At 46.3% G+C, this 23,926-nt stretch overlaps 2 protein-coding genes across 3 annotated transcripts in view; both read left to right on the forward strand.

Moving 5' to 3' along the window:
• LOC133392901 (uncharacterized) overlaps positions 1–23,926 on the forward strand; it is a 590,816-nt gene that overhangs the window by 330,907 nt on the left and 235,983 nt on the right. The window lies entirely within an intron of this gene.
• On the forward strand, positions 6,938–18,229 carry LOC133393530 (uncharacterized). 2 transcript variants are annotated; one of them, XR_009766238.1, is made up of 5 exons: positions 7,844–10,842; positions 11,461–11,575; positions 11,660–11,729; positions 11,894–12,079; positions 17,109–18,229. XR_009766238.1 is itself a non-coding variant. In XM_061658775.1 (4 exons), the coding sequence occupies exon 1, from the start codon at positions 6,938–6,940 to the stop codon at positions 7,811–7,813; it is 876 nt and encodes a 291-aa protein (XP_061514759.1). In that variant the 3' UTR covers positions 7,814–10,842; positions 11,461–11,575; positions 11,660–11,729; positions 11,894–12,458. The 2 variants fall into 2 exon arrangements, 1 of the variants encoding a protein (XP_061514759.1); XM_061658775.1 differs by lacking the exon at positions 17,109–18,229 and having other exon boundaries at positions 6,938–10,842; positions 11,894–12,458.

Here is a 23,926-nt window from a genome sequence, read left to right on the forward strand (position 1 = left end):
CTTCCAACTCCAATTCTCTAAAAACATCTGGAAGTGAAGATTCGTCACAATCACAATCACTACCATCGTAATTATCAGACTCAGAATCAGAGGATACTATTCTGTTTCTAGTATTCTTTTTTGGTATTGTGATGTCTTCCTCATCGCTACTCTGTGCTTCGATTAACTTTGGCATGTTTGCTTCAGACATTTCTTGGGGTGATCAGTGAACCTTGCGCTTAAAAATCCGAAGTGCAACTAAAGTGATCAAAACAGGAGGTGTTCAACCCAGCGAAAAAAATCATCACCTCGTAGGGAAGCACACAGTTGAACAATTCATTATAGGTAAAAAATAGGAATTCATAGAAGTGATTTTGTCAGAATCTGATACATCCGATTCCCTTGCAAGCAGTAGTTGGAGTCGGAATGTCACCGACTTTTGCGAGAGGTAAAGAAAGAGAAGGGAAGGGAGGGGAGGGGGGGTTCCAAGAATGAAATTCCATGGAATTAGCCCAACAAACAACATTGTGGAGCGACTGAGACAACAATTGGTGAATTTGATTTAAAGGAGAAAAAATGCAAAAGCAAATGCAATCGTTTCAAAGAGTGATTCCGTGGCCTGACGGGGCAGTTCAGTGGGCATGTATGGTGGCAGACAACGTGTTAAGGAGAACATGTCGATGCAAAGCCCGTTGCTAGGTTGCCATTTTCAGCTCGCTTTTGACAGTTTCATGAAAAAGTGTTTACAAAAAAACGGCTAAAAGTTAACGTGGAAAAGTAGACGAATTTACTATTAGGAAGATTATATTGGTTAAATTTCTTGCGGTCAATCACTTCTGGAGAATAAAGGAGAAGTAATTGCAGTCTACTCTGTATACAGTTAACCTCATTGCTTGCCATTCAGTGGCCACGAATCACTACCGTTTGCAACGGTCATGCTGGAAGAACGAAAAGTTTAACAGGCATAAAACAGCACTTTACATGTTCCAACTGGGTAACAGAAGTCCTATTTACATTCATTTTAACAAAGAGAGTAAAATGAAACATCGAATCGACACACAAAAGTACAATATGCATACCGTCTTCTGTTTATAACCCGACGCCGAATGATAAAAGAGATCCTCGGATTGTATCAGCCATGTAATATTCTAACTGGATTCTAGTTCATGTAATATTCTAATAAGAAATGAGTGCAAAATGTTGAACAAAATTCTTATTCTCTCCATAGCAACGTCCATCGCTAAACATAAACAATGTTCAATTTAACTGTCAAAATTTTCCCATGGCTTTCTGTCAATTTACTCTAAACGCTTCGACCTGTTCTCTTTCAAAGACTTGGGTTCTAAGACTGACTTCATTCATTTGACTTTTTCGGTGGGACCTCGGTTGCTCGCACAAATGGCTACTAGATTTCAACCAAAATACTGCTACAAGTAATCCACCACAGAGTCCCCCTTAGTCTACCATTCCTAAGAACCTACACGGTGACCGGATGGTGAACCGACATATTTCTGACATTCCGCTGAACAAAGCGACGGAAGAACTCATTGCCTTTCGCGCATTTTCTCAGGCCTTCCTTTTCTCTCCAACGGCAAATTTGTCAAGCAGCTCGTCGAGCTACCCGTTCCTTGCTCCACCTCATACCCCTCGCCAGAGCGCGCAGTCGAAGGTTTGGATGTGTTAGTGCGCAAGACGACCAATCGCTGTCAGCCGTCGTCCGTGTTTTTTCCCTCCATAGCGCTATCTCTTTCTCGCGTGTGTTCCATGCTCGCAAGCTGTTATGGTGCTTAAAAAATCCGTTCACAAGCACCACGTGAGCGTGCGTGCATATGCAAAACTGACGCCAAATGTGTATTCTTCCGGAATGTTATGATCTATCGGTCAGGAAAGGAAAGTGTTCATGACAGTGGCGGAGTAGGGGAATTGGTGGCCCTAGGCAGAAAGACGAGTTGAGGCCCCTGTAAATGGTAACTGATGACCGCAAGGAGGGGATACTGGCACACAGCTGTTGGGAGATTGAACAGTATACTTGAATTGCCGGCGGGGGTGGGGGGTATGAGACCCCTACGATCATTGGTCACAGGCCCTAAAATTGTTGCTCCCGGCATGGGGAGGGGAATGCAATTGGTTCTCCAGCCAGGGGGCCCCAACGACCATCTTTCAGGGGGCCCTTGTCGCTAATACTCTGTCCACTTGTAGACATACGGCATACTACAGACTAGATATCTTCGGCGACCGCCTAGTCCGCCTATCGTTAGGTCTGCTGCTGGTTCATGTTTTTTTTTTTTTATCGTGGAGGTGCATCCTTCACCCTGCCTGCAGCGTATGCATCGGGCAGGAGACAGTGTGGCAGTATGCAAGTTGCACGCTGGATAGGAGCGGTCCCGCGGCACCGCCATCATTCCGCACATCTGCATGCCCGTCGTGGGTTCTAACCGCGTATGAACCGTCCGCCGTAGCAAGGGGTGACTATCCGGCTACGTGGTACTCAAGTCCTGAAAAGGCCGGCACGATCGCGTAGCCCGAATGACAATAATGATAATAATAATAAAAAGAAGAACTTAGCGTAGCTGTCACACACGAAACTTACCTGAGAGTAACTGCGGCGATCGAAGGTTTACGTTGAACACTGACTTTATTTTCTATAATTTATTCCCTTTTATGCCCAACTAATTCCAAAACATTTTCATTTTTTGTTCTTACTTCCTAAAACGCTGCATCGTCAACATGCCGATCGGCCACCGATCGGACACGTGATAGCGGCAATGTTTATTATTGTTTGACAACGCAGCGAAACCGTTTCGATAGTGCGATCGAGCAGATGGCTGTTTTGACCTAATAATCTACTTAAATTTAAACCGCCAGCGACAGCAATCGACTAGGGGATATTTAAAAACAAGCATACTGTGGAGCTGTCATTAGACTGCGAGTGCCGCTGTCAATACCCGAAACTATTTTCGTTAATTTTACCAATTTATCATGTTTAATTATGTCCCCGCAGCAATATTTATTATTAACCAAGTGAGAATACCACAAAAAACCCATTTCAAATGATTTTTTTTAGAAACCATCATCGTTATTAATTCGAAACTTTCTACACCGGCACCCACACTCTGATGAATGCTCCACGTAATGCTTGTGAAATTCCCCTAGTAAATTGCAACGCTCCCACACTCTTCAACAGCATGCTTGCAACATTCCCCAACCGATTTGAAATATTCCCCTAAATGATTGAACTATAGTGATTGATAAAGAATATTCGAAGCCTTGTTAATTCACCAACAAACGACCGTTTATTGTCCGGTTTTTTAATCTCTCGTGTGCAATAAACACAGAATTTTGATTTTTCACAATCCTCAACTTTTTGCGCGTATCAACAAAACATTTTTGCTCACTCCACGGAGCAGCGTGGAGACACGTCCGTTCACTTCTAGCTGTCATCGCAAGTCCAAGCTCTACTTTTTGTGGTGCCCTCTCGTCAATTCCTTTAAGTTTCAACTTTGCAACCATACTTCCACCGGAACCCGATTTTGGCTTCCCGGAAGCTACTAAGAGTACCGAAGGTAGATAGCGTTTCCCAATTGCCAATTGGCATCGTTTACTTTTAGAACTCGGGCGGTATCTGATCACCATCGATCTTCCAACTTTCGTTCTTGATTAATGAAAGCATCCTTGGCAATCGCTTTCACCTCTCGCGCCGTAATGCCAATGCCCCCGACTACTTCTGTTAATCATTACCTCTTGGTCTATTACAAACCAACGGAACAACGCAGACCGAGGTCAGGTTCCATTATTCCATGCAAAATAATTCTCGGCTAACGCTGCCCTTGGAGGACTGAAGGACACTGAACTGAACTGAATGACTGACTGACTGAAGCTTTTGTTTAAGCTTAACGCACTTAAGCTTAAGCACTCTCATATGTTTAAGCTTAACGAAAGTACCCAGGGCACCATGAAGCTCGGTCAAACAAAATTTTGACCGTTGAGGTCGTGGCGACAAGTTCTGATCCAGCAACAAGGAACCTGCGACGGACGGGAATCTGGCGGGCATGGGTATTCACTTCGGAAGTTTTAACCGCAACAACTTTAATACACGTTAGTGGAGCTGGAATTGACAGGTTGGCTGATAAGTCCCCGGTCTGACACATAGATGGCGCCGCTAGTATTAAATGCATATTATTTTTATATAGTACCAACCTTCAAATGATTCGAGTCAAAATTTGACGTCTGTATGTCAATTAGTTTTGTATTTTTGTATTAGTGTAATTAGTCAATTAGTATTCTCCAGATCTGGCCCCCAGCGACTTTTTCTTGTTCTCAGATCTCAAAAGGATGCTCGCAGGGAAAAAATTTGGCTGCAATGAAGAGGTGGTCGCCGAAACTGAGGCCTATTTTGTGGCAAAACCGAAGGAGTACTACCAAAATGGTATCAAAAAATTGGAACGTCGTTATAATCGTTGTATCGCTCTTGAAGGGAACTATGTTGAATAATAAAAACGAATTTTGAAAAAAAAAATGATTTTCTTTGTTAGACCGGGGACTTATCAGCCAACCTGTTACCGCGGCTGCTGGCATCAGACTTGCCCTCCACTTGATCCTTGCAAAAAGATTTACGCTCAACTCATTCCAATTATGAACCATCGTGCATAAGGTCCATATTATTATTTCTCGTCACTACCTCCCCGTGCAGGGATTGGGTAATTTACGCGCCTGCTGCCTTCCTTGGATGTGTTTCGACTGGTTGGCGATAGGTGTCACTGGTAGGATCAACCAGTCGGTAGAGTAGACCTCTAAACCGAATGGGCATTCTGCGGCCTGAAGGCAGTTGCGCGATCACTCCTATCCCAAATCAACAATAAAGATGTTGTTCAAGTGCGCGCATACAGATGCCGTTCGGTGCCTAGCAATGACTCCAGTCACGGTGGTAGCCCCATGCAGTGCAGAGATATCCGCTTCCCCTATCAATAATTTCCGTCGTGCACCTCCTCATAACTAGGTGGACCAAGTTGGGGTGCCAGATGCATTTCACGCGCAGAGATGCCGTTAAGTTAGTACAGTCACCACACACACGGTGGTAGCTCTACGAAGTCTAGATATATCGATTGATTGTTAATTTGGGATAGGAGCGATAGCGCAAACTGTCTTCATTGAAATATAAAGAAATTGACGGAAGGGCACCACAAGGAGTGGAGCTTGGGACGTTGCAACTGAGAGTTCAAACCGAACAGACGTGCCTCCACGCAGCTCCGTGAGCAAGTGAAAAAATTGCAAGTAAAATGCAATAAAACCATATGAATTGTGCATATTCGTGTAGATGAATGCAAAGTGAAACACTGTGTGTGAAATTTGGATCAAAAACAGTGGATAGAAACGATAGAAAAGTGTTTGTAATATTCTGTGACGTCACACCATAAGTTTGTATGGAGAAAACTTTGTGCGTCAAATAAACAGGTGTACTACATATATTTCCGGAATCAAAAGTGATCAGGCGATAGATCTCGCCGGTATCTTTACAGTGACAGTTTTCCTGTGGAAAAATATTAAGTGGAAAGTGGTAAAAAGTGCATCAGAAAGTTATTTAATTCGGAATTTATCGCGTGGGTAAAATGGCGTCGGCTCGTGAAAATTTTTATTTTCGGGTTGGGCCAGTGTGTCAAAAGTGACAAGGCTTGGTAACCGCCTGACACCGTTCGGCGCCGCCATTTTCGCCGTCGTTGAAGTGTCAAACTGAATTAGTGAAACATTACAAGAACAAATTCAAATGGTCCGTTGAAAGTGCAGTAAAAGAAGAAAGTTTTCGTGAAAGTTTTCAAAAAATTTCAAAAAAAAGGCGTTGCGAGTGAAATTGTGGTGAAGTGTGTGAAATATTTCCGACCGTTAATTTCAAAACCAACCGTTGGTGAACTTTTCGGGGCCGGTTTTGAAATTAACGGCCAAGTGCGCGGAAAGTTTCACGGCCAAGACGGAATAGTGTTTATAGTGTGGTGTGTGAGTTAAACTATACACGGACATACGTTCCGGCCGAAATAAAGTGAGTGGTTGAAGTGTTAAAGCGGTGGGCACACGTGCTGAAACAAATTTGAAACGACGGTTGGAAGCAGTTCGACAGCGTTACATAGCGAGCGGATTTGCAGCGGTACGCCCAAGTTGCAGCGGTACGGCGGAGGTGATATGGGCAACGACATCTGTTGGCAATAATAACAGCCGAGACAGAAACCAGCTCCCCGTTCGGTTGGCTAACGCGGTGCCTTCTATTGCCTGCAAACAGAAAAATAAACTGCTGCCACCTGCGGTAGACGAGTAAAATGGTTGCAAAACTCTAAAATAAATGGATCGCAACTTAAGGCCTCGGCAGCCGTCTGTCAATTGTAGCTTGGGAGCGATCCCAAAGAAGACCACAGTTTCTGCGAAAGTCGACACTGGACGCACGTCCATGACGGCGAAGATGAACGAGGAGAAAGAAATCCGCCTGCACCTCATGCTGCAGGCGGAGAAGGCGGAGAAGGCGGAACTAATGAAGACGGTGACAAGTCTTCAAGCCACAATAGAGGGCCTTCAGAAGCAGCTGGCGGAGGCACAGCAGGCCAGGCTTTCCGCCGAGGCGGAAGCTAAGAAGGAACGGGATGCAATGCTGGCCGAGATCCGAGACCTGGGGCAACAAATGCGCCGGGAGCTATCCTGGCAACTCGGCCAACAGCAACAGTTGCAGCTGCAATCGCAACCTGGTCCGTCAGGGACAGCGGCGGTAACGCTCCCGGACCCCCAGGCGCCAACGGGAGAAGGCATCCGGCAAGTGGAGCAGCTCAGCTTCGCTGAGGTCGTCCGCCGCAAATATCGCGGCATGGCTAAGGGGAAACCCCGGCAGCCCCCTCAGCAGCATCAGCAGCAGCAGCAGGAACAACAGCAGCTGCAACAACAGCAGCAGCAGCGGTAGCCACAGCGACAGGCGGTCGCTGGCATGCTGCAGCAACAAAAGCAGCAGCAGCGGCAGCCACAGCGACAGGCGGTCGTCGGCACGCAGCAGCAGCAACAGCGTCGGCAGCAGCAACAACACCAGCAGCGGTCAAATGCCACGCAGGCGCAGCGCCGAGAACAGCTGCGGAACGAACAACGACGTCCAGCACGCCTTCGGCAGGACCAAATCATCTTCGAGCCAGCCGAAGGTACATCCTACAAGGTGCTGTACGAGAAGATACGCTTGAACCCGCGCCTACAGGAGGAAAACAAGGGAGTCCACCAGGGCTACCGTACGACTCGGGACTTCCTCCGACTCGAGTTGAAGAAGGATACAGACGCCGCTTCGTTGTTGCAGCGGATCCAAGAGGAAGTTGGCGACTTGGCCGCTGGCCGGATCGTAACAGAGATGGCCGAAGTCTTGATCACGGGTATCGACATGCTGGCCAAGAAGGAGGATGTGGAACGCGGTCTGCAGCGGGCGCTGGAGCGCACAGCAGTTGCAGCAACTACATCTTTGTGGGAGCGTCGCGACGGGACGCAGCGTGCCCGTGTCCGACTGCCACGGAGGGACGCTGACCTCCTACTGGATAAGCGCATTGTGGTCGGGCATTCGGTGTGCCTGGTGCGCAGTGCCCCGAAACAGCAGCGAAGCGCGGTTCGCTGTTTCCGCTGCTTGGAGCGCGGTTCGCTGTTTCCGCTGCTTGGAGCGCGGCCATACCACAGCAGACTAAGCTGGCGAGGATCGATCCAGCTTGTGCCTGCGCTGCGGAGCCGCGGATCATCGCGCGGCGTCATGCCGGACCCGAAGTGCATTGTCTGCGGCGGCCCACATCGCATCGCCGCCCCAATGTGCAAAGGACCGCCATCACAATGTTGAACATCCTGCAGTTGCGAGAACGCAACACTGCGAGAACGCCCAGGACCTGGCGTTGCACGTGATAACCACCGAGAGTCTCGACGTTCTGCTCTTGTCCGAGCCCTATTGCGTACCGCGCAATAACGGCAATTGGGTGACGGACGAGAGTAAGACGGTTGCCATCGTCGTCAACGGCAACCGGCTGCCGATACAGCGTATCAGGCACCGTCAGACCCTCGGTGTGGTTGCTGCCGACGTGGAAGGTACAAAAATCGTGAGCTGCTACGTGTCGCCGCAGACGGGAGTCCCGGAGTTCCGGAGCATTATGGAGAAGATTGACTTGATCGTCCGCGGGTGCAGCCGGGTTCTCCTGGCCGGCGATTTCAACGCCATGCACCTTGACTGGGGAAGCAGCAGGACTTGCCCGAAGGGCTTGGAGCTTCTCCAGTTGGCGGACAACCTCGGGCTGGTGCTTCTGAACAAGGCGGACTGCCTGCCTACGTTCAAGGGGAACCGAGCGGACTCAACTCGGTTCCCGCCCAGCCGACCGGACGTTACATTCGCCAGCAGTGCGATCAGCCGTCTCGACCCGCGCGCTGACAGCGCCCGAGGCTGGCGCGTGCCTGACGTGGCGACGCTGAGCGACCACCGATACGTCCGGTATGAGGTTGGCGAGAGTTCACCACCAACGAGGGATCGGGCAGCACGGCGTGGACAGCGTCCAGCCCGTGTAAGCAAAGCCGGTACGCGCTGGAAGACCAGTCAGTTTGACTCCCAACTTTTCGGGAAAGCGCTGGCCATGACTGGGTTCGCGCGTCAAGCTAACAGCGTCGAAAGCTTGGTTGAGTCGCTGACCAGCGTCTGCGACGAGACGATGTCGCGGGTCTTCCCAGCGCAGGACCACACAGGTCGGCCAGCTTACTGGTGGACTCCGGCGATCCAGGCAATGATCGACGAACTCTCCAGAAAGGAGTAAATGGCGATGAGGACCATCCCGCCGGAACAAGAGCTCCAAACGGAACTCTTAGCTGCCAGAGAGAGCCTTCGGAAGGCTATTCGTTTGAGTAAGAACGAGGCGTTCGACCGGTTTCTCCTGTCGATCAGGGAGGACGTAACTGGAATTTTTTTCTGGAAAGTCTTCCACTGGTTCCAGGGAGCCCGCTCAGCCCCGGAACGTGATCCAGCAGAACTGCGGCGAATTGTCGACGCCTTGTTCCCGGTTCATCCGCCGGTCGAGTGGCCTGATCTCGGAGTTGGCAACATGGCGCCGCTTTGATCGATCGGCCTGACCGAGCTGGACCAAATAGCAGCCAGCATGCACCCGCGGAAGGCTCCTGGGCTTGATGGAGTGCCGAACGCCGCTCTTACAGTCGCTCTCAGGCAGCAACCGGAGACCTTCCGGCGGGTGTTTCAGGAGTGCCTGGACATGTCCTGCTTTCCACAGCCGTGGAAAAAGCAGCGACTGGTGCTCCTGCCAAAGCCAGGTAAATCACCGGGCGAGCCGTCGTCCTTCCGCCCGATTTGCCTGCTGGACAACACGGGCAAGGCTTTGGAGCGGCTGCTATTAAACCGGCTCAACGAGTACATCGAAGATCCTGAGAGTCCGCAACTGTCTGAGCAGCAGTTCGGATTCCGGCGAGGGCGATCGACTCTGCAGGCCATCCAGCAGGTCGTGGACGCGGGACGGAGGGCGTAGTCCTTAGGCAGAACCAACAACCGTGACCGGCGCTGCCTCATGGTTGTTGCCTTGGACGTCCGTTACGCGTTCAATACGGCCAGCTAGCAGAGCATTGCCGAGGCGCTCCAGGCGAAGGGTGTCCCAGTGCAGTTGTGCCGCATACTGCAGGACTACTTCGCCGACAGGGAGCTCGAGTACGATACGACGGACGGGCCGATGACACGCCGAGAAAACGGTATCAGCGGTGAGTCGCTGGATGGAGCAGCACCATCTCTCCCAGGCGCCGGAAAAAAATGGAGATCGTCATGATCTCTATCAAGCGGAGCGGCTACCGGAATATTCTGGTTAACATCTGTGGAATGGAAGTGCACTCGAAGCGGTCGATCGATTCGATTCTCGGAGGTTCGCGCTGAGCTGCTTATCTTTTCCAATCTTCAGGGGGACTGGCGGGAGGAACAACTTACTTTAGCAGCCGCAGCCCAGCCTAACCCTGCTTCAGCCCAGTCCGTGGACATGGCGGAGAAAGAGCGAAGACTTTAAGGCGCGAAGTGCGTAACCGGAATAAGCAACGACTGCGGCAGCAACGACGATTGGAGCGGCTCGACGACGGCACGCGCAGCGGCCAATGACGCTGTCCAACCAACAGGAGAGGTCGAGGCGGAGGACACTGACCCCCTCGAATAACCAATCCCTCGCGCAACCGGGGATTGTCTCCCTATCCCAAGACGGAGATGCGGTGAGTGCGGCAAAACTATATGCAACAGGAGAACTGCAGGAGGCGCGTTTTCGATGAATTGGAAACCTGTTCCAGAGAGGCGCCAGCGACGCGGAAGGTAACCGCCTTCTGCTACAGACAGAAAAAGGGGGAAGACGGAGAGTAAACAGACGTCGCAACAGCAGGGAGTGGAGGCTGCAGCGGCGGGAGCAGCGTAACGCGAAAGTGGAGGCCCAGCCTCCCCCGTGGGACGAGTTGCCCAGCTCGGAGCTAACCAAGAGACGATCCAGGCTCAGTGAAACAGAGAGCGCAGCCATTTTAATTAACTAGCGGCTATCAGAAAAAAGTTTGCAAACAAATACTGTGCGATTATTCTCTACATTTGAGGGGGAAAAAGAGGATTGAAAATAAAGGTCGTTGATGCTTTATGTAGCTAACGTTCTTACCTATTCAGGTCTGAAAGATCCCACGTTATTAAAATACGTACCCGTTATGCTACTCGGGCCCAGTGGGCGAGTCTATACGTTCGCTGCAAAACAGTTAACAATTGATTTTAACTGCTTAAGGAAAAATGTACTGAGTATTTTGAGGAGAATAGGTGGATGATAGGAGGCCCAGGACTAACGGAGGAGATCGACGAGTTCCTCATCGTAAAACGTAAGTACAACCGAGGCCGATTGCCAAGGACTGGGGAGCTATGGTTGGTAGGGGGTATTTGTAGGGAAAGTAAAGAAATTTTCTTAGAGATAGTCGTCAGGAGAACTAGGGAAAATTTGCACGACCTAATCCTCGAGAGTGTTGATTGGGGCACCACAATAATGACCGACTGTTGGAGATCATACGACACTCTCGAGGATTATGGATACGTGCATTAAAAAGGTGAATTATTCAGTTAGCTTTGTAAATCCAGAAGGTAGGGAAATTCACACGCAGGCAATAGAAAATTTATGGGGTCAAATTAAGTCATTTTTGAGGAACAAAGGAACAAATAAGAGGACGTTGATCTCGTACACCAGAGAGTACGAGATAAGACGGTGTAGCACGAATGTTTTTGAAAGCATTCTACTCGCCTTAAACCCCCACGTGGTGCGTTCTAGACTACAACCGTTGCACATAATGTGCAACAAGTGTATACCAACTGGAGCGGGGGGTATTATTTTTTTGTTAGTCGTTTCAGATCACCGTTTTGCTGGCGATCAACGGATACATTCATAGTTTTGCTTATACTAACATTCCATTTTACAACAAACTAATTTTTGTAACTCTTTTTTTCAGTAGCTTTTATGTGCAACATCGAACCACCAATCCATCTCAGAACCATGCCCTGTCGACACTCTCACCAAGGACGGTTTTATATGATAAATGCGCATTGCGGAGTGAGTGTCACACGGTACGTGGTTTAAACTTATAATAAGAACAGCAATTGCTCTTATAGTCACAGTATATGACAAATTTTCTTCCATATTTCTTGCAGATGCTTCATCGGAGCTGCTCAACGTTTTCTTGCTCTACTGCGATATCGGAATCGAAAAATCGTAAATATGGTGAGTCCTTCATAGCACATGATTAGTTATTCCAACGAAGCTTTCAAGTCTCAAAAGCTTGCATAGACCGGCATGTCCGCGTAGGACGTTACGCCAAATAGAAGAAGAAGAAGCAGTAATTCCAACGATCAACAATAACATGCAAGATTGTTTTTTTCTTTCAGCCCTCACACGTATTAATGCAGCTTGAAAAGAGTGATAAGTTGTTAAATGACCTTTTGTTTGAACCCACAACCAGGATAAGCTCGGTTACAGCATAGCGTGGGGTTCAACAGCTGTTTGACGAACCAATTGCTGAGAAGACGAGGTTTGAATGGACAATGTTCGGCCCATGTACTACGTCTGCATCCGTAAGTAACAATACGTAAAACAATTTTCATTTGTGTATCTGTAAAGGTTGAAAACATGAACATTAATATAATTAATCGGCACTTCCCGTGAGCTGGTCTTTAAAGAAGAGGAAAGGGAATCCGTTCAGCTCCAAAACACGGTTATTTAATGGTCGTTACGAAACGGGTCTATTGTGGAAATATGACAATGTTCGTCGCCCTTGTAACCGCGAAATGGCCTTCAAGCGTCATGCATGCCTGAGGAATAAGAAGAATAAGGATCCTTCATTGGCGCTGGCGGATAATCAGAAAATGCAGGAGTATTTAAAAAGTGGTACATGGATGAGAAGGAAATATCGTCTATAGCTGGTGGTCAATTTTGGTACCAAGGCATCGAAAAAAGCCTTCAATCCTATTTTCCGTAGGTAGAGTGACATTTGAAAATAAAGGGAATAAATTAAAGCTGGAATAAGAGGTCATTCTGTTTCACTCCAAATAATTTAACTTTGCAGTACTTACATCACAATTAATACAGGTCCCTGAGATGCGCGGGACCATTATTCAATATCAAATTAAAAAATTTATTTAGTGACTATAACTTCTCATTAAATGCAACATTACATGAACATTTACTATGTATATTTTGACCGAAAACTGTGTGATTCCACTTCCGAAATTTGAGCGAGTTTTTCTGAACCCCCATTAGAGCGTCATAGCGGGGGAATCGGCGACAGCGTCAAATTTCAATCGCAATCTAAATCCCAATAACCATCAGAATCGCAATCCCAATCAGAATCCCAATCCCGATCGAATTGCTATCAAATTCGGAATCCCTATCGAATCTCAAACGAATCCAAATCCCAATCGAATAGCAAACCCAATACCAAACGCAATCCCAATCGAATCGCAATTCCAATCCCAAACGGAATCCCAAACGAATCCCAAACGAATCCCAATCCCAACAGAATCGCAATCCCAATTCCAATCGGAATCCCATTGAATCCCGATCCCAAACGCATCGCAAACGAATCCCAATCCCAATCGAATCGCAATCAAATCCCAAACGCAAAGGAATCTTTTAAGGCCGGGCTACATTGATCGTACTCGCACGCGTAATTTTGATTTTCACTAGCGCATCTGGCGGCGGCTGACCGAAGCATTTTGCCAAACAATTTGGAGCCGCTCCAGAAAATACGTTAATTTTCCATGTTTTTTACTTAAATCGGAGGAGAAAAGTTTTGTAAAACGTAGATACACATGTCTTGCACGCATTGCATCCATTTTTGCAATGAAAAACGATGGAAAAACTACTAAATTTTGAGATCCGGCAGGTCCATTCCCTCGATGACCAAAAAAAGCTTCCACCAGCCGCCGCCAGATGCGCTAGTGAAAATCAAAATTATGCTTGCGAGTACGATCAATGTAGCCCGGCCTTTAGGGATTCAAATCTTACAAACGGGATCCGATCAGATCAAATTTTTCTAAGGATTGAATCTCCCAGCACTAATCAGAAGTGCACCATACGAACAGAGTAGGAATTCAGAACTATCCGTTACATGACTATCCATGTTTCTTCCGTTACGGTGCAATCGCCCAGCCAATGACGGACTAAGAGTTTCGGGAAGACAAGTACCGGGAGCATTGTAAAACAACTACGCCACTTTTGAAACTAAAGAAATTCAACATGATTCAGAGCTTTCCGAGTTTCGAGCGAATGCATTTCGCGGATAAAGGCGTTTTTGGCAAGTTAACGCATTTGTGGGTTCGAGGTTAACAGTACCGTGAATGCCGTAAGACAGCAGAGAATAGGCGTGCATTGACGGCGCATATCCGTCGGCTCAGGCTTCCGTCGAACTTTAAACGACGTTTGCGGGACCCGCGGTACATTGAGTACTGGAAAGCTTCAGAGCTCAAAATGTTACTGCAGGTCGCCGGAGTGGCCGTTTAGAAAGACCGATTAAAACCTTAAATGTATGACCAGTTTTTGCTGCTATTCGTTGCATCGACGATGTTCTCTCTACATCATACCTCCGTGCACGATGGGACTATGCGGACGAGCTGTTGCATTAGTTTGTAGCAAACTATGCACTACCGTTGTCGGTCAAGGCCTGCCTGTACCCACTTGTGGGCTTGGCTTTCAGTAACTAATTGATTCCCCCCATAGCAGGATAGTCAGTCCTACGTATGGCGGCACGGTCTATTTGGGGATTGAACCCATGACGGGCATGTTGTTAAGTCGTACGAGTTGACAACTTTACTACGAGACCGGTTAGCTTATCCTATACAGTGTGGAAAAAAACTTATATTAGTACTAATCCTAGGTAATGGGATGCTATATTCTGCTCGCTTGGCGACAGCCGTCGTTTTTCATGGAGAAAATCCATAGTCTGCAAAGCATCAAATATGTTGGTTTTTTGCGTACAAGCGTAATCTACACCATTACATATAACCTGCAATTGCTGTGCTGAACAATTGGCGTCAACGGACACGATACGGGACGAGCTATACCTACACAGATCGGATAATTATTTGGACCCCCCGCAGCTCATAAAAACTGACATAACACATCAATAGAATGTGTAAAAACACTTACCAGCCGTTTGAACTTGAATATACAATTTGTTGTGGAAAAACACGGGCAAAATAATGTGATCAGGAATTTGCTGTGCGCGCAAATAAGGCAGATTAGCAAGGAAGAAAATATCAATAACAAAATATGGGTCAATTAGGAGGATGGGGAAAGAGAGGGGGGAGGAGTAGGATGTTTGTGACACGTCACCTGGTTATGTGAAAAAGGATGCGCAACACGTATATTTTACGGCCATTTATCTAGTTTTAACTACTCATTCATAGTCGTTGCATGGTTTCACTCAAGGTTAAGATTAGTTAAGATAATACATGATGCAAAATAAAAAAAATATAATCGAAAAATATAATTTATCTACGCTCGTTTGGATTTGGCTTCATAACCGTCGATCCGCATGGAAATTGAATGGTCTCAACACAAACGGCACAGAACGGAGCACACCAGCAAAAAAAGAATACTTCAATTCCAGATTTAAACACACATCATATAATATATGTAATAACCCACGAATAACGAGCTACAACCAGAATCCATACACATAACCACAACCAGCTGATAATCTGCCGTACATACGGGAGTAACCAAACGGCACGCGCAATTCATGTGAAGCGGCAGAAGGAGTTACGTTGTAGGAAAGGAAAAACAAGACGCCGAGAAGGTGGTAGAGATGGAGATGTATGTAATGTAATGTAATGTAATGTAATCACTTTTTTAACATGTTTATCCCGCCATACAATTAACAGCGATTAGCAGGGGGAGCACTGGCTCGCACGCCATACAAGTTCACAGCCCCAGAGCCCTCGCATTAAACAGCTTGCGAGCCTAGGAAGTTTTTTTACCCCTAGTTTTAGCAGTTAAAGTTATAGCTTGCTCTGCAATGAGATGGGATCCGAGACCCTCCGAGAGATAATACAGGCTCTCCCATCCAACTCCTATGCCGACACGTCCTCGTCGTGCAGAGTGGTAACGTGTGCCTCCACATATCCAAGCTTGGGTACACGGGCTTGACCCAACCCCTTGGACGGATGGTGGCAAATGGTGAACCAGAAGGAGGGTGGGTATCCCGGGAAACTGGGTGCCTGGACGTCGGGGGGGCCACCCAACGTTAAATAAAACGGCCACGGGAGCTCAGGGCCAGTCACCTAGCCTCACAGACAAAACGACTACAGAAAGCATTAGGAATTTACGAAACGGACCTAAAGATACCGACCCTACGCAATGCCCCCGGACAACGATTAAAATAGGTTCATGGAACGTACGCACTCTTAGCGAAGCCGGAGCCTTGAAACAACTTGATGATTCCCTAGCCGCACTGAGCATGGACCTCGTAGCTCTACAAGAGATTCCGTGGCTAAGGAACGGTGTGCACAACAGGCGTGGTAAGCATTGCTACGACATTTACTACAGCTGCCACGACCGCCACCGCTTCCTCGGAACGAGTTTGGCCGTAGGTCCCCGGCTGAAATCCGTAATCATAGATTTCAAGGCTATAAACGATAGGCTATGCACCCTGCGCATGCGAGGCAAATTCTTTAATATAAGCCTCATAAACGTTCACGCCCCTACTGAAGAGAAAAAGGTAGAGGAGAAGGACCTTTTTTACGGCCGCCTCACTAGAACTATAGATGCGTGCCCCAGGCATAACCTCATAATCATCCTGGGGGACTTCAACGCAAAAGTCGGTAGGGAGCCAATGTACCGCCAATACACTGACTGTCATAGTCTGCATGAGCACAGTAACGATAATGTTAGTAGATTGGTCCAGTTCGCCGCAGCGAACAATCTGGTTGAAGTACCAAATTTGCGCGGAAGCACATCCACAAGATAACGTGGGCGCATCCGGATGAAGAATCTTTCAACCAGATCGACCACGTGTTAGTAAGCCGCCGACAACAGTCAAGTCTGTAAAATGTCAGATCATCAGGCCTATTATTTCATTCGAATGATGTTCGATTCCGTCGGAAGCACTCGAGTCGAGCGGAAGAAAAATTGGTATCGTTTTCGCCATTCGTTTTGATGAAGGTTACGTCGACATTTTTGTTCTAGCATCTGTGTGTCCGGAGAGATAGTAGGAAACTATCAAAGAGGATTCCGAAACGGAAAATCAACCACTGATCAGATCTTCACCATGCGGCAGATCTTGGAGAAGATGGCTGAATACAGAAACGACACATACCATCTCTTCATAGACTTCAAAGCCGCATATGATAGCATAACCAGGGTAAAACTGTACGACGCTATGAGCTCATTTGGAATCCCGCCCAAACTGATAAGGCTAGTTAGAATGACTATGATCAACGTCACATGCCAGGTGAGGGTGGATGGAAAACTTTCAGGACCTTTTTCTACCACCAAAGGTCTGCGCCAGAGGCCCTGCGCCATGGCAACAACCCGCGCCGCAAGGGCCACCCTAAGCTGGAAAGTTACTAATCTTTTATCTCTTTTCTTTTCGTTTCTTTCCAGCTTTCTTTTTCTCTTCTCTCCTCTATTTTCAGCTTTCTTCGATCTCTTTTCTCTTTTGCTCTTTTTTCTTGTTTCCTCTATCAAAATTTCGTTTCAGGAGAACTGCCTTACGTGCTTGGAGTGGTGACCAACGATGCAGACCCCCCATTGCCCACCCGAAGTGTGGGCGATAGGACCAAAGAGACCGCGTCGCACCACGGAAAGCAGCGTAATAAGCAGAATCAGCAGACCAGGCGTCGTGAACCAGGGAGCAACCGCACTCACGACTCCGCATGAAGTAATACGCACCACAGCGTACCAGCCGGGTTGGGAAGGTCGGAAAGGGGGATGGAAAACGCTCTCTCTTCGTTAACAAAAAAAAAAAAAGATATGCGCCAGGGGAACGGGTTTGCCTGTCTCCTATTCAACCTGACGCTAGAGAGGGCCATCCGCGACTCGTGGGTGGAGACTACGGGAACCATCTTCTATAAGCCAACCCAGATCCTGGCATACGCTGATGATATAGACATCATTGGTTTGCGGCTCCCCTATGTAGCAGAAGCCTACCAAGGGATCGAGCAGGCGGCAGAGAGCCTCGGATTGCAGATAAACGAGGCAAAGACCAAACTGATGGTGGCAACTAGTAATGGGTAATCCGGAGCGGAGTCATGGATCAACTCCGACTCCGGTGCGCAAAATATGACTCCGGCTCCGGATCATAACTGGATTCGACTCCGGATCACTCCGGATTACTCCGGATCACTCCGGATTACTCCGGATCACTCCGGATTACTCCGGATCACTCCGGATTACTCCGGATCACTCCGGATTACTCCGGATCACTCCGGTTTACTCCGGATCACTCCGGATTACTCCGGATTACTCCGGATTACTCCGGATCACTCCGGATCACTCTGGATCACTCCGGATCACTCCAGATCACTCCGGATCATTCCGGATCAGTCCGGATCACTCCGGATCAGTCCGGATCAGTTTTCGTACATGTTAGATGTACGACTTGAAAGTCAATGAACTCATCAAGAATTGTCTAAACGATAATGGACAGTCATTCCGGATCCGGAGTGATCCGGAGTGATCCGGAGTGATCCGGAGTGATCCGGAGTAGTCCGGAGTGATCCGGAGTAATCCGGAGTGATCCCCCCCCCCCCCGCTAAACAGTCCGGAGCAACTCAGAGATCCAATAAATAATCCGGATCTACGTAGGCGTGACGTGCAGATAGGTGAACGCACTTTTGAAGTCGTCCCACAATTGGGTCTTGGGTCAAAGGTCAGCAACGACAATAGCATGGAAGCTGAGTTGCGCGCAAGGATGCTGGCTGCCAACCGGTCATTCTTCAGCCTGAAAAATCAGTTCACCTCAAATAACCTGTCGCGACGGACGAAGCTGGGACTATATAGTACCTATATAGTACCAATACTCACATACGCCTCTGAGACATGGACACTGTCCAAATCTGACAAAACCCTCTTAGTCGCGTTCGAGAGGAAGATGCTCAGAAGGATACTTGGCCCCATATGTGTGGAAGGACAATGGAGGAGCCGCTATAATGACGAGCTATACGAGATGTACGGCGACCTCACTGTCGTACAGCGTATAAAGCTCGCCAGGCTCCGGTGGGCTGGCCATGTTATACGCAAGGAAACGAACGTCCCAGCCCGTAAAGTCTTTTTAGGCCGTCCACAAGAACAGAGGAATCGTGGTAGGCCCAAATTGAGATGGCAAGATGGCGTGGAGGCGTCCGCCATCAAGGCTGGGATAACGGACTGGCAGACGAAGACGCGATACCGTGAGCTGTTTCAGACACTCCCGAGGCAGGCCGAGATCGCAAAGCTGTTGTAGCGCCTGACAAGTAAGTTAGTAAGTAAATAATTTCATGTTGAAAGAACGAATATAATATGTACAAGGTACTATTGCTAGGTAAATTCAATAAAAACCCGGAATCGCTTTCAAATGACTTTGCTAAAATCAGAAGCGGCTCCAGAAGATAGCTGCAAAACTCTTAACTCAGAACCATCCGCATCCATAGATCCAATGGCGCTAGTCAGCTGCCAGACCCGTTCGGAGCCACCAAACTTTGCCATTGACCCATTTGATAAAAGTAAATCAAAATGGAGCGATGGGTAGAGAGGCTGGAAATCACATTCCTGCTATATGGAGTAAGAGATGAACAGATGAAAAAAAATCCTTTCGCATTACATGGGTCCGTAAACGTACGACATCATCTGCGATAAAGTCGCCCCGGATTTTCCAAGGAAAAAAACAAGCGGTGAAATTGTTTCAACCTTAGAAACGTTTTTTATCCCGAAGCCACAAGGAATCGCAGAAAACCACCGTTTCAATTGTCGCCGACAGGGAGACAAAAATGCTGCTGTTGCGGAAGAGACTGCCCAAGAATATTTGTTTGCCCTTCTGAAGATTGCTGTTACAATGCAATTTTGGAGAGTATCTGCAGAAAGCGGAATCAATTGGTCTTGGGGATTAAACGTGGCGATATCCGTGATCGGCTACTGAAAAAACGGGAACTAACGCTGGGCAAGGCACTTGAAATTTATTTATTTATTTATTTATTTAAATCAAAGTTATCGGGCAGTATGCCTAAAAAACTTAATGCTTACAGAGTACAAGTTTAAAGTATGGCCCTAGAACTAACCTGAATATGCTGACGCAGTTGACTAACGGATTGATTGAAATCTGCTGATAACCCTAACCTATTATACACATCAATCATTTTGAGCAGTGGATCATTGGCACCAAAACCAGTCGATCTAAAAGGGCTTCTTAGTAGCTCTCTATTTCTAAGACCTCTAGAGGGAGTAGAAAAGCAAATAAAATTTAAAATATCAGGTGCATCAAAATCTCCAATTAATAATTTATGCATAAAAGTTATCTGAGCCGTAGTTCTCCTATGCTGTAAAGTCTCTAAGCCAAATAGTAAACACCGAACATTATACGAAGGACGTGGAATTTGGTTTGACCAGGGAAGACAATGAAACATAACACGTGTGATTTTTTTCTGATTTTTTTCAATTTTATCTATGTATGTGATTTGATGGGGACACCAAACTACACTGGCAAATTCCAGGATGGGACGGACTAAAGAACAGAATAATGTTTTTAAACTGAAAGGATCTTTAAAGTCGGCCGAGACACGTAAGACAAATCCTAACAATTTAAGAGCTTTAGTGACGATAGTTTGATAATGGCTAGATAAACTAAGCTTACTGTCTAAAATAACTCCTAAGTCCCGAACCTGAGAAAAACGTGGAACGCTGTCTTCATTGATTTTGTAGTTATAAATAATAGGATTTTTTTCTTTGAGAATGTTATACAACTACATTTGCTAACATTAAGTAACATTTCATTATTAAAACACCATGCAGAAAAATAGTTTAACGAGTCTTGTAACATTTCACAGTCGTCAGAATATTTAACAGGTAGGAACATTTTTAGATCGTCAGCATATAATAACAATTTAACATGAGGAATAGCAAACACGACATCGTTAATAAATATAATAAATAGTAAAGGTCCTAATATACTCCCTTGAGGAACACCAGATAAATTATGGAATGTGGCAGATAAACTAGTTCCTATCTTAACGTTAATGCAACGATCAGTTAAATAACTTCTTAACCACTCAACAACATTTGTGTGAACACCATACTTTGATAATTTAGATAGCAATAGAAAGTGGTTGACCTTGTCAAAAGCAGCGCAGAAGTCAGTATAAATGACGTCAACCTGTAAGCCCTTGTCAATATAGGAGTGGCAAAAGTTAAGTAAGTATATTAGATTGGTCTCAATCGATCGTTTCGGCATAAAGCCATGTTGAACATTAGAAATTAATGGTGAAAAGGCTTGGAGCATATGACGAGACATTATCTTTTCAAACAGTTTACTGCACGCACATAACATTGAAATTCCTCTATAATTGCACACATTACTTTTGTCAGATTTTTTATAAACAGGAAACATCCACGATGATTTCCAAAGACGCGGGAAGCATTTCGATTGCAAGGATTTGTTGAATAGTTTGGTCAGTATGGGAATGAGAGCAGCCTTGCAATTAATGAGAATTGCGCTGGGAATATTGTCAGGCCCAGGTGCGTAGGAAAGCTGCAACAACGAAATAGCAGATTCCATCTCATCATCGTTGATTAGTGGTGTGCATAAATTAACCTCATCATTTATGAAGGATAAAGCCGATGTTGAGTTAGACGGTACCGAGGAATTGTTGGTGTACACAGAAGAGAAATATGAGGCAAATGCATTGCAAAACTCTTCGTCTCCGGTAATGGTGTTTCCCTCAAACTGCATCGAGGAAGGAAGTCGTCCACAGGATTCTTTATCTTTAGCAAATTTCCAGAATGATGTGGGATGTCTTTTGATATTGATTTCAATTTTCCTGACGTAGTTGGCGTAGGCGGTTCGGTTCAGCTGCTTATATATTTTTGAGGCGCGAGCAAAATTTATTTGATTAGTGCTGTTTTTTAGTCGATGCAGAATTGGTCCATGGTGGATGAGCACGAACATTAAACCGTGGGATGAATTGTTCAAACAGTTCATTCATTTGAGAAGAAAATTCAGCCACACTGTCGTTGATGTCGTCATAATCAGCGGTAGAGTCCCAGTTGATTTGGTTAAGTGCAGAAACGAGATCAGTGAAATTAGTTCGTCTAAAATTGAAATCTGCTTGACGTGGGGGTTGAGATGACGGTACACTGTATTGCGGGAGCGTGAAGTATGTAAGTAAAGCTGGATGATGTCCATCAGGTTCAACAATAATTTCGATGCATAATTCGATTGGCCTTATGTAATCAGTAACTTTGTCGTTCGCAAACACTAGATCTAACATATTATTATTGTGGTTTAGAATAGTGTTAAGTTGGCGAAGACCTTCAAAGCTTAGTTCATCGAGTAGAGCTTGACTGGTAGGGGATAGTCGGGTAAGCATAAGATTCAGTGTCGGAAATTTGCCGTTGATATCCCACTTAAGGTTAGGTTGATTGAAGTCCCCGAACAGAATAAAAAAGTCATTCTTATATTTCTCTCTCGTTAAGTGCAATGAATTACAGAATGCATTTATGGTGTCCATGTTGGCTGATTGATCAGGAGGCAAATAAAATGATCCGATGATTAGCGAAACATTAAGAACTTTTACTCGAACCCAAAGGCATTCAATTGTAGATGTGTTTGTCGAGCACAGAGAGGAAGCATAATTTGCATTGATCGCAACGAGGACACCACCACCTCTACATTTGTTACTGTTTGCTGCAGAACGATCCGTACGGAATGTATTAAAGCGGTTGTTATCAAACAAAAGCTCAGATGGAAAGCTGTCATCTAGCCACGTTTCCGTAAGAACGATAACATCCCAGTCGGCGATTGCAGTATTAGCAAAACATTCAGAGGTTTTAGTACGTAAGCCTCTCACGTTTTGATAAAATATATTGAATGTGTTTAGTACTGGCTCCATAGGTAAAGTTGAATGACTTAATGTTGGCTTAAAAAAGTCGAACCGGAGGAATTATTTTGAGTCAGGTGAGTTTCAGGTGAGTTTGCATTTTTAAGATGATGGCTCGGTGATGGACTATGTTGTGTTGTGTGTGTTGGTGGGATCACATTTATGCAGTTGACATCATTATGCATAGAATTAGTAGTTGAGAAACTTCTAGCAGTTGAATTGTTTGAAGCAGGAAAGCAAGATACCGGGAGTGTTGGTGTGAATTGTTTCTGTATACGTTGGTGAAATTCAAACTGGCGGTAAACAAATCCGCATGGCCAAGTTGAAGGAGAGAAAGCGAGCTCGCCAAACTCCGATGGAATGCCGATCTTAAAGGACACATACTTTAGTGAGCTTGTAACGCGACCTCTTGGTATGACACACTTCACCGAACAGTCAGTGCAATTTAACCTTCCTAGAATGAACATTTTCATGTTCTCCTCAGTTACAGTGGGTGCAATCCTAGTTACAAACATCCAAACTTTTGGCTCAGGTGCAGGAATGAATTGTATGGTGTCTGTGTTGATGTGATCATTGGCAGTGCCGGTGTGAAGAATTGCTTGTGTTGGATTTATGTGGTCATTATCAGAGAGCATACGCGATTGAGAGTGTGGTAGTGAGTTCTGTTTGACGGGAGTTGGTGTTGGTGACATAGGAGTATCGGTGGAATGTTTTATCGGTGAGAGAGATGGTACTCACAGTCGGAGCGATTTTCTCACGCTCTTGCGGCATCACTCTATTTGGATCCAGCTGAGATATCCTTTGATCAAGCTCACTCCGTATTGCATTTTTCAACTCATCTTTCAGTGTATTCATCAAGCACGAAATTGATGAGAAAAAATCTGATCTCGAGTCACGGCAGTTCTCACACATCCAGCAGAGACCACGATTGCGTGCCACCTCCTTAACACAAGTGGCGGCAAGTTTAATGCATTCCGGATGAAAGGCAGAATTGCACTCCGAAAAAGGAAGATTGCCAATACAAACAACCGGATCTTTGTTGATAGTAGTAGAGCAGATTGCACAGTCCATTATGAGAGAGAGAGTATCGATCACTTAGGTGAGCAGTGAGAGTGAACGGAGAGGACACTGATTGATGAGCTGGTGTGAATTACTCTCTGAGTGTATTAAGCAGGGTTAATAACACTGAACCGCAGTCGCCGATGAAACAGAAATCACGTAGAAATACAATTCAGGTACGCGTTCTCGTAGAAATTCTCGTACGATGCAGGAACAAAATGCTTCAACACAGCAACACAGCAAAACTTGCGACAGGAACAGCTTCACAAACTCAAAAACGAACGATTTCAAACC

The sequence above is a fragment of the Anopheles gambiae genome, chromosome 3, assembly GCF_943734735.2.
Source record: "Anopheles gambiae chromosome 3, idAnoGambNW_F1_1, whole genome shotgun sequence".
In the NCBI taxonomy this organism is placed as follows: Eukaryota; Metazoa; Arthropoda; class Insecta; order Diptera; family Culicidae; genus Anopheles; species Anopheles gambiae.

What these genes read in the sequence shown, in the direction of transcription:
- LOC133393530 (XM_061658775.1), top strand. Translation starts at nt 6,938, where the DNA reads ATGCTGCAGCAACAAAAGCAGCAGCAGCGGCAGCCACAGCGACAGGCG.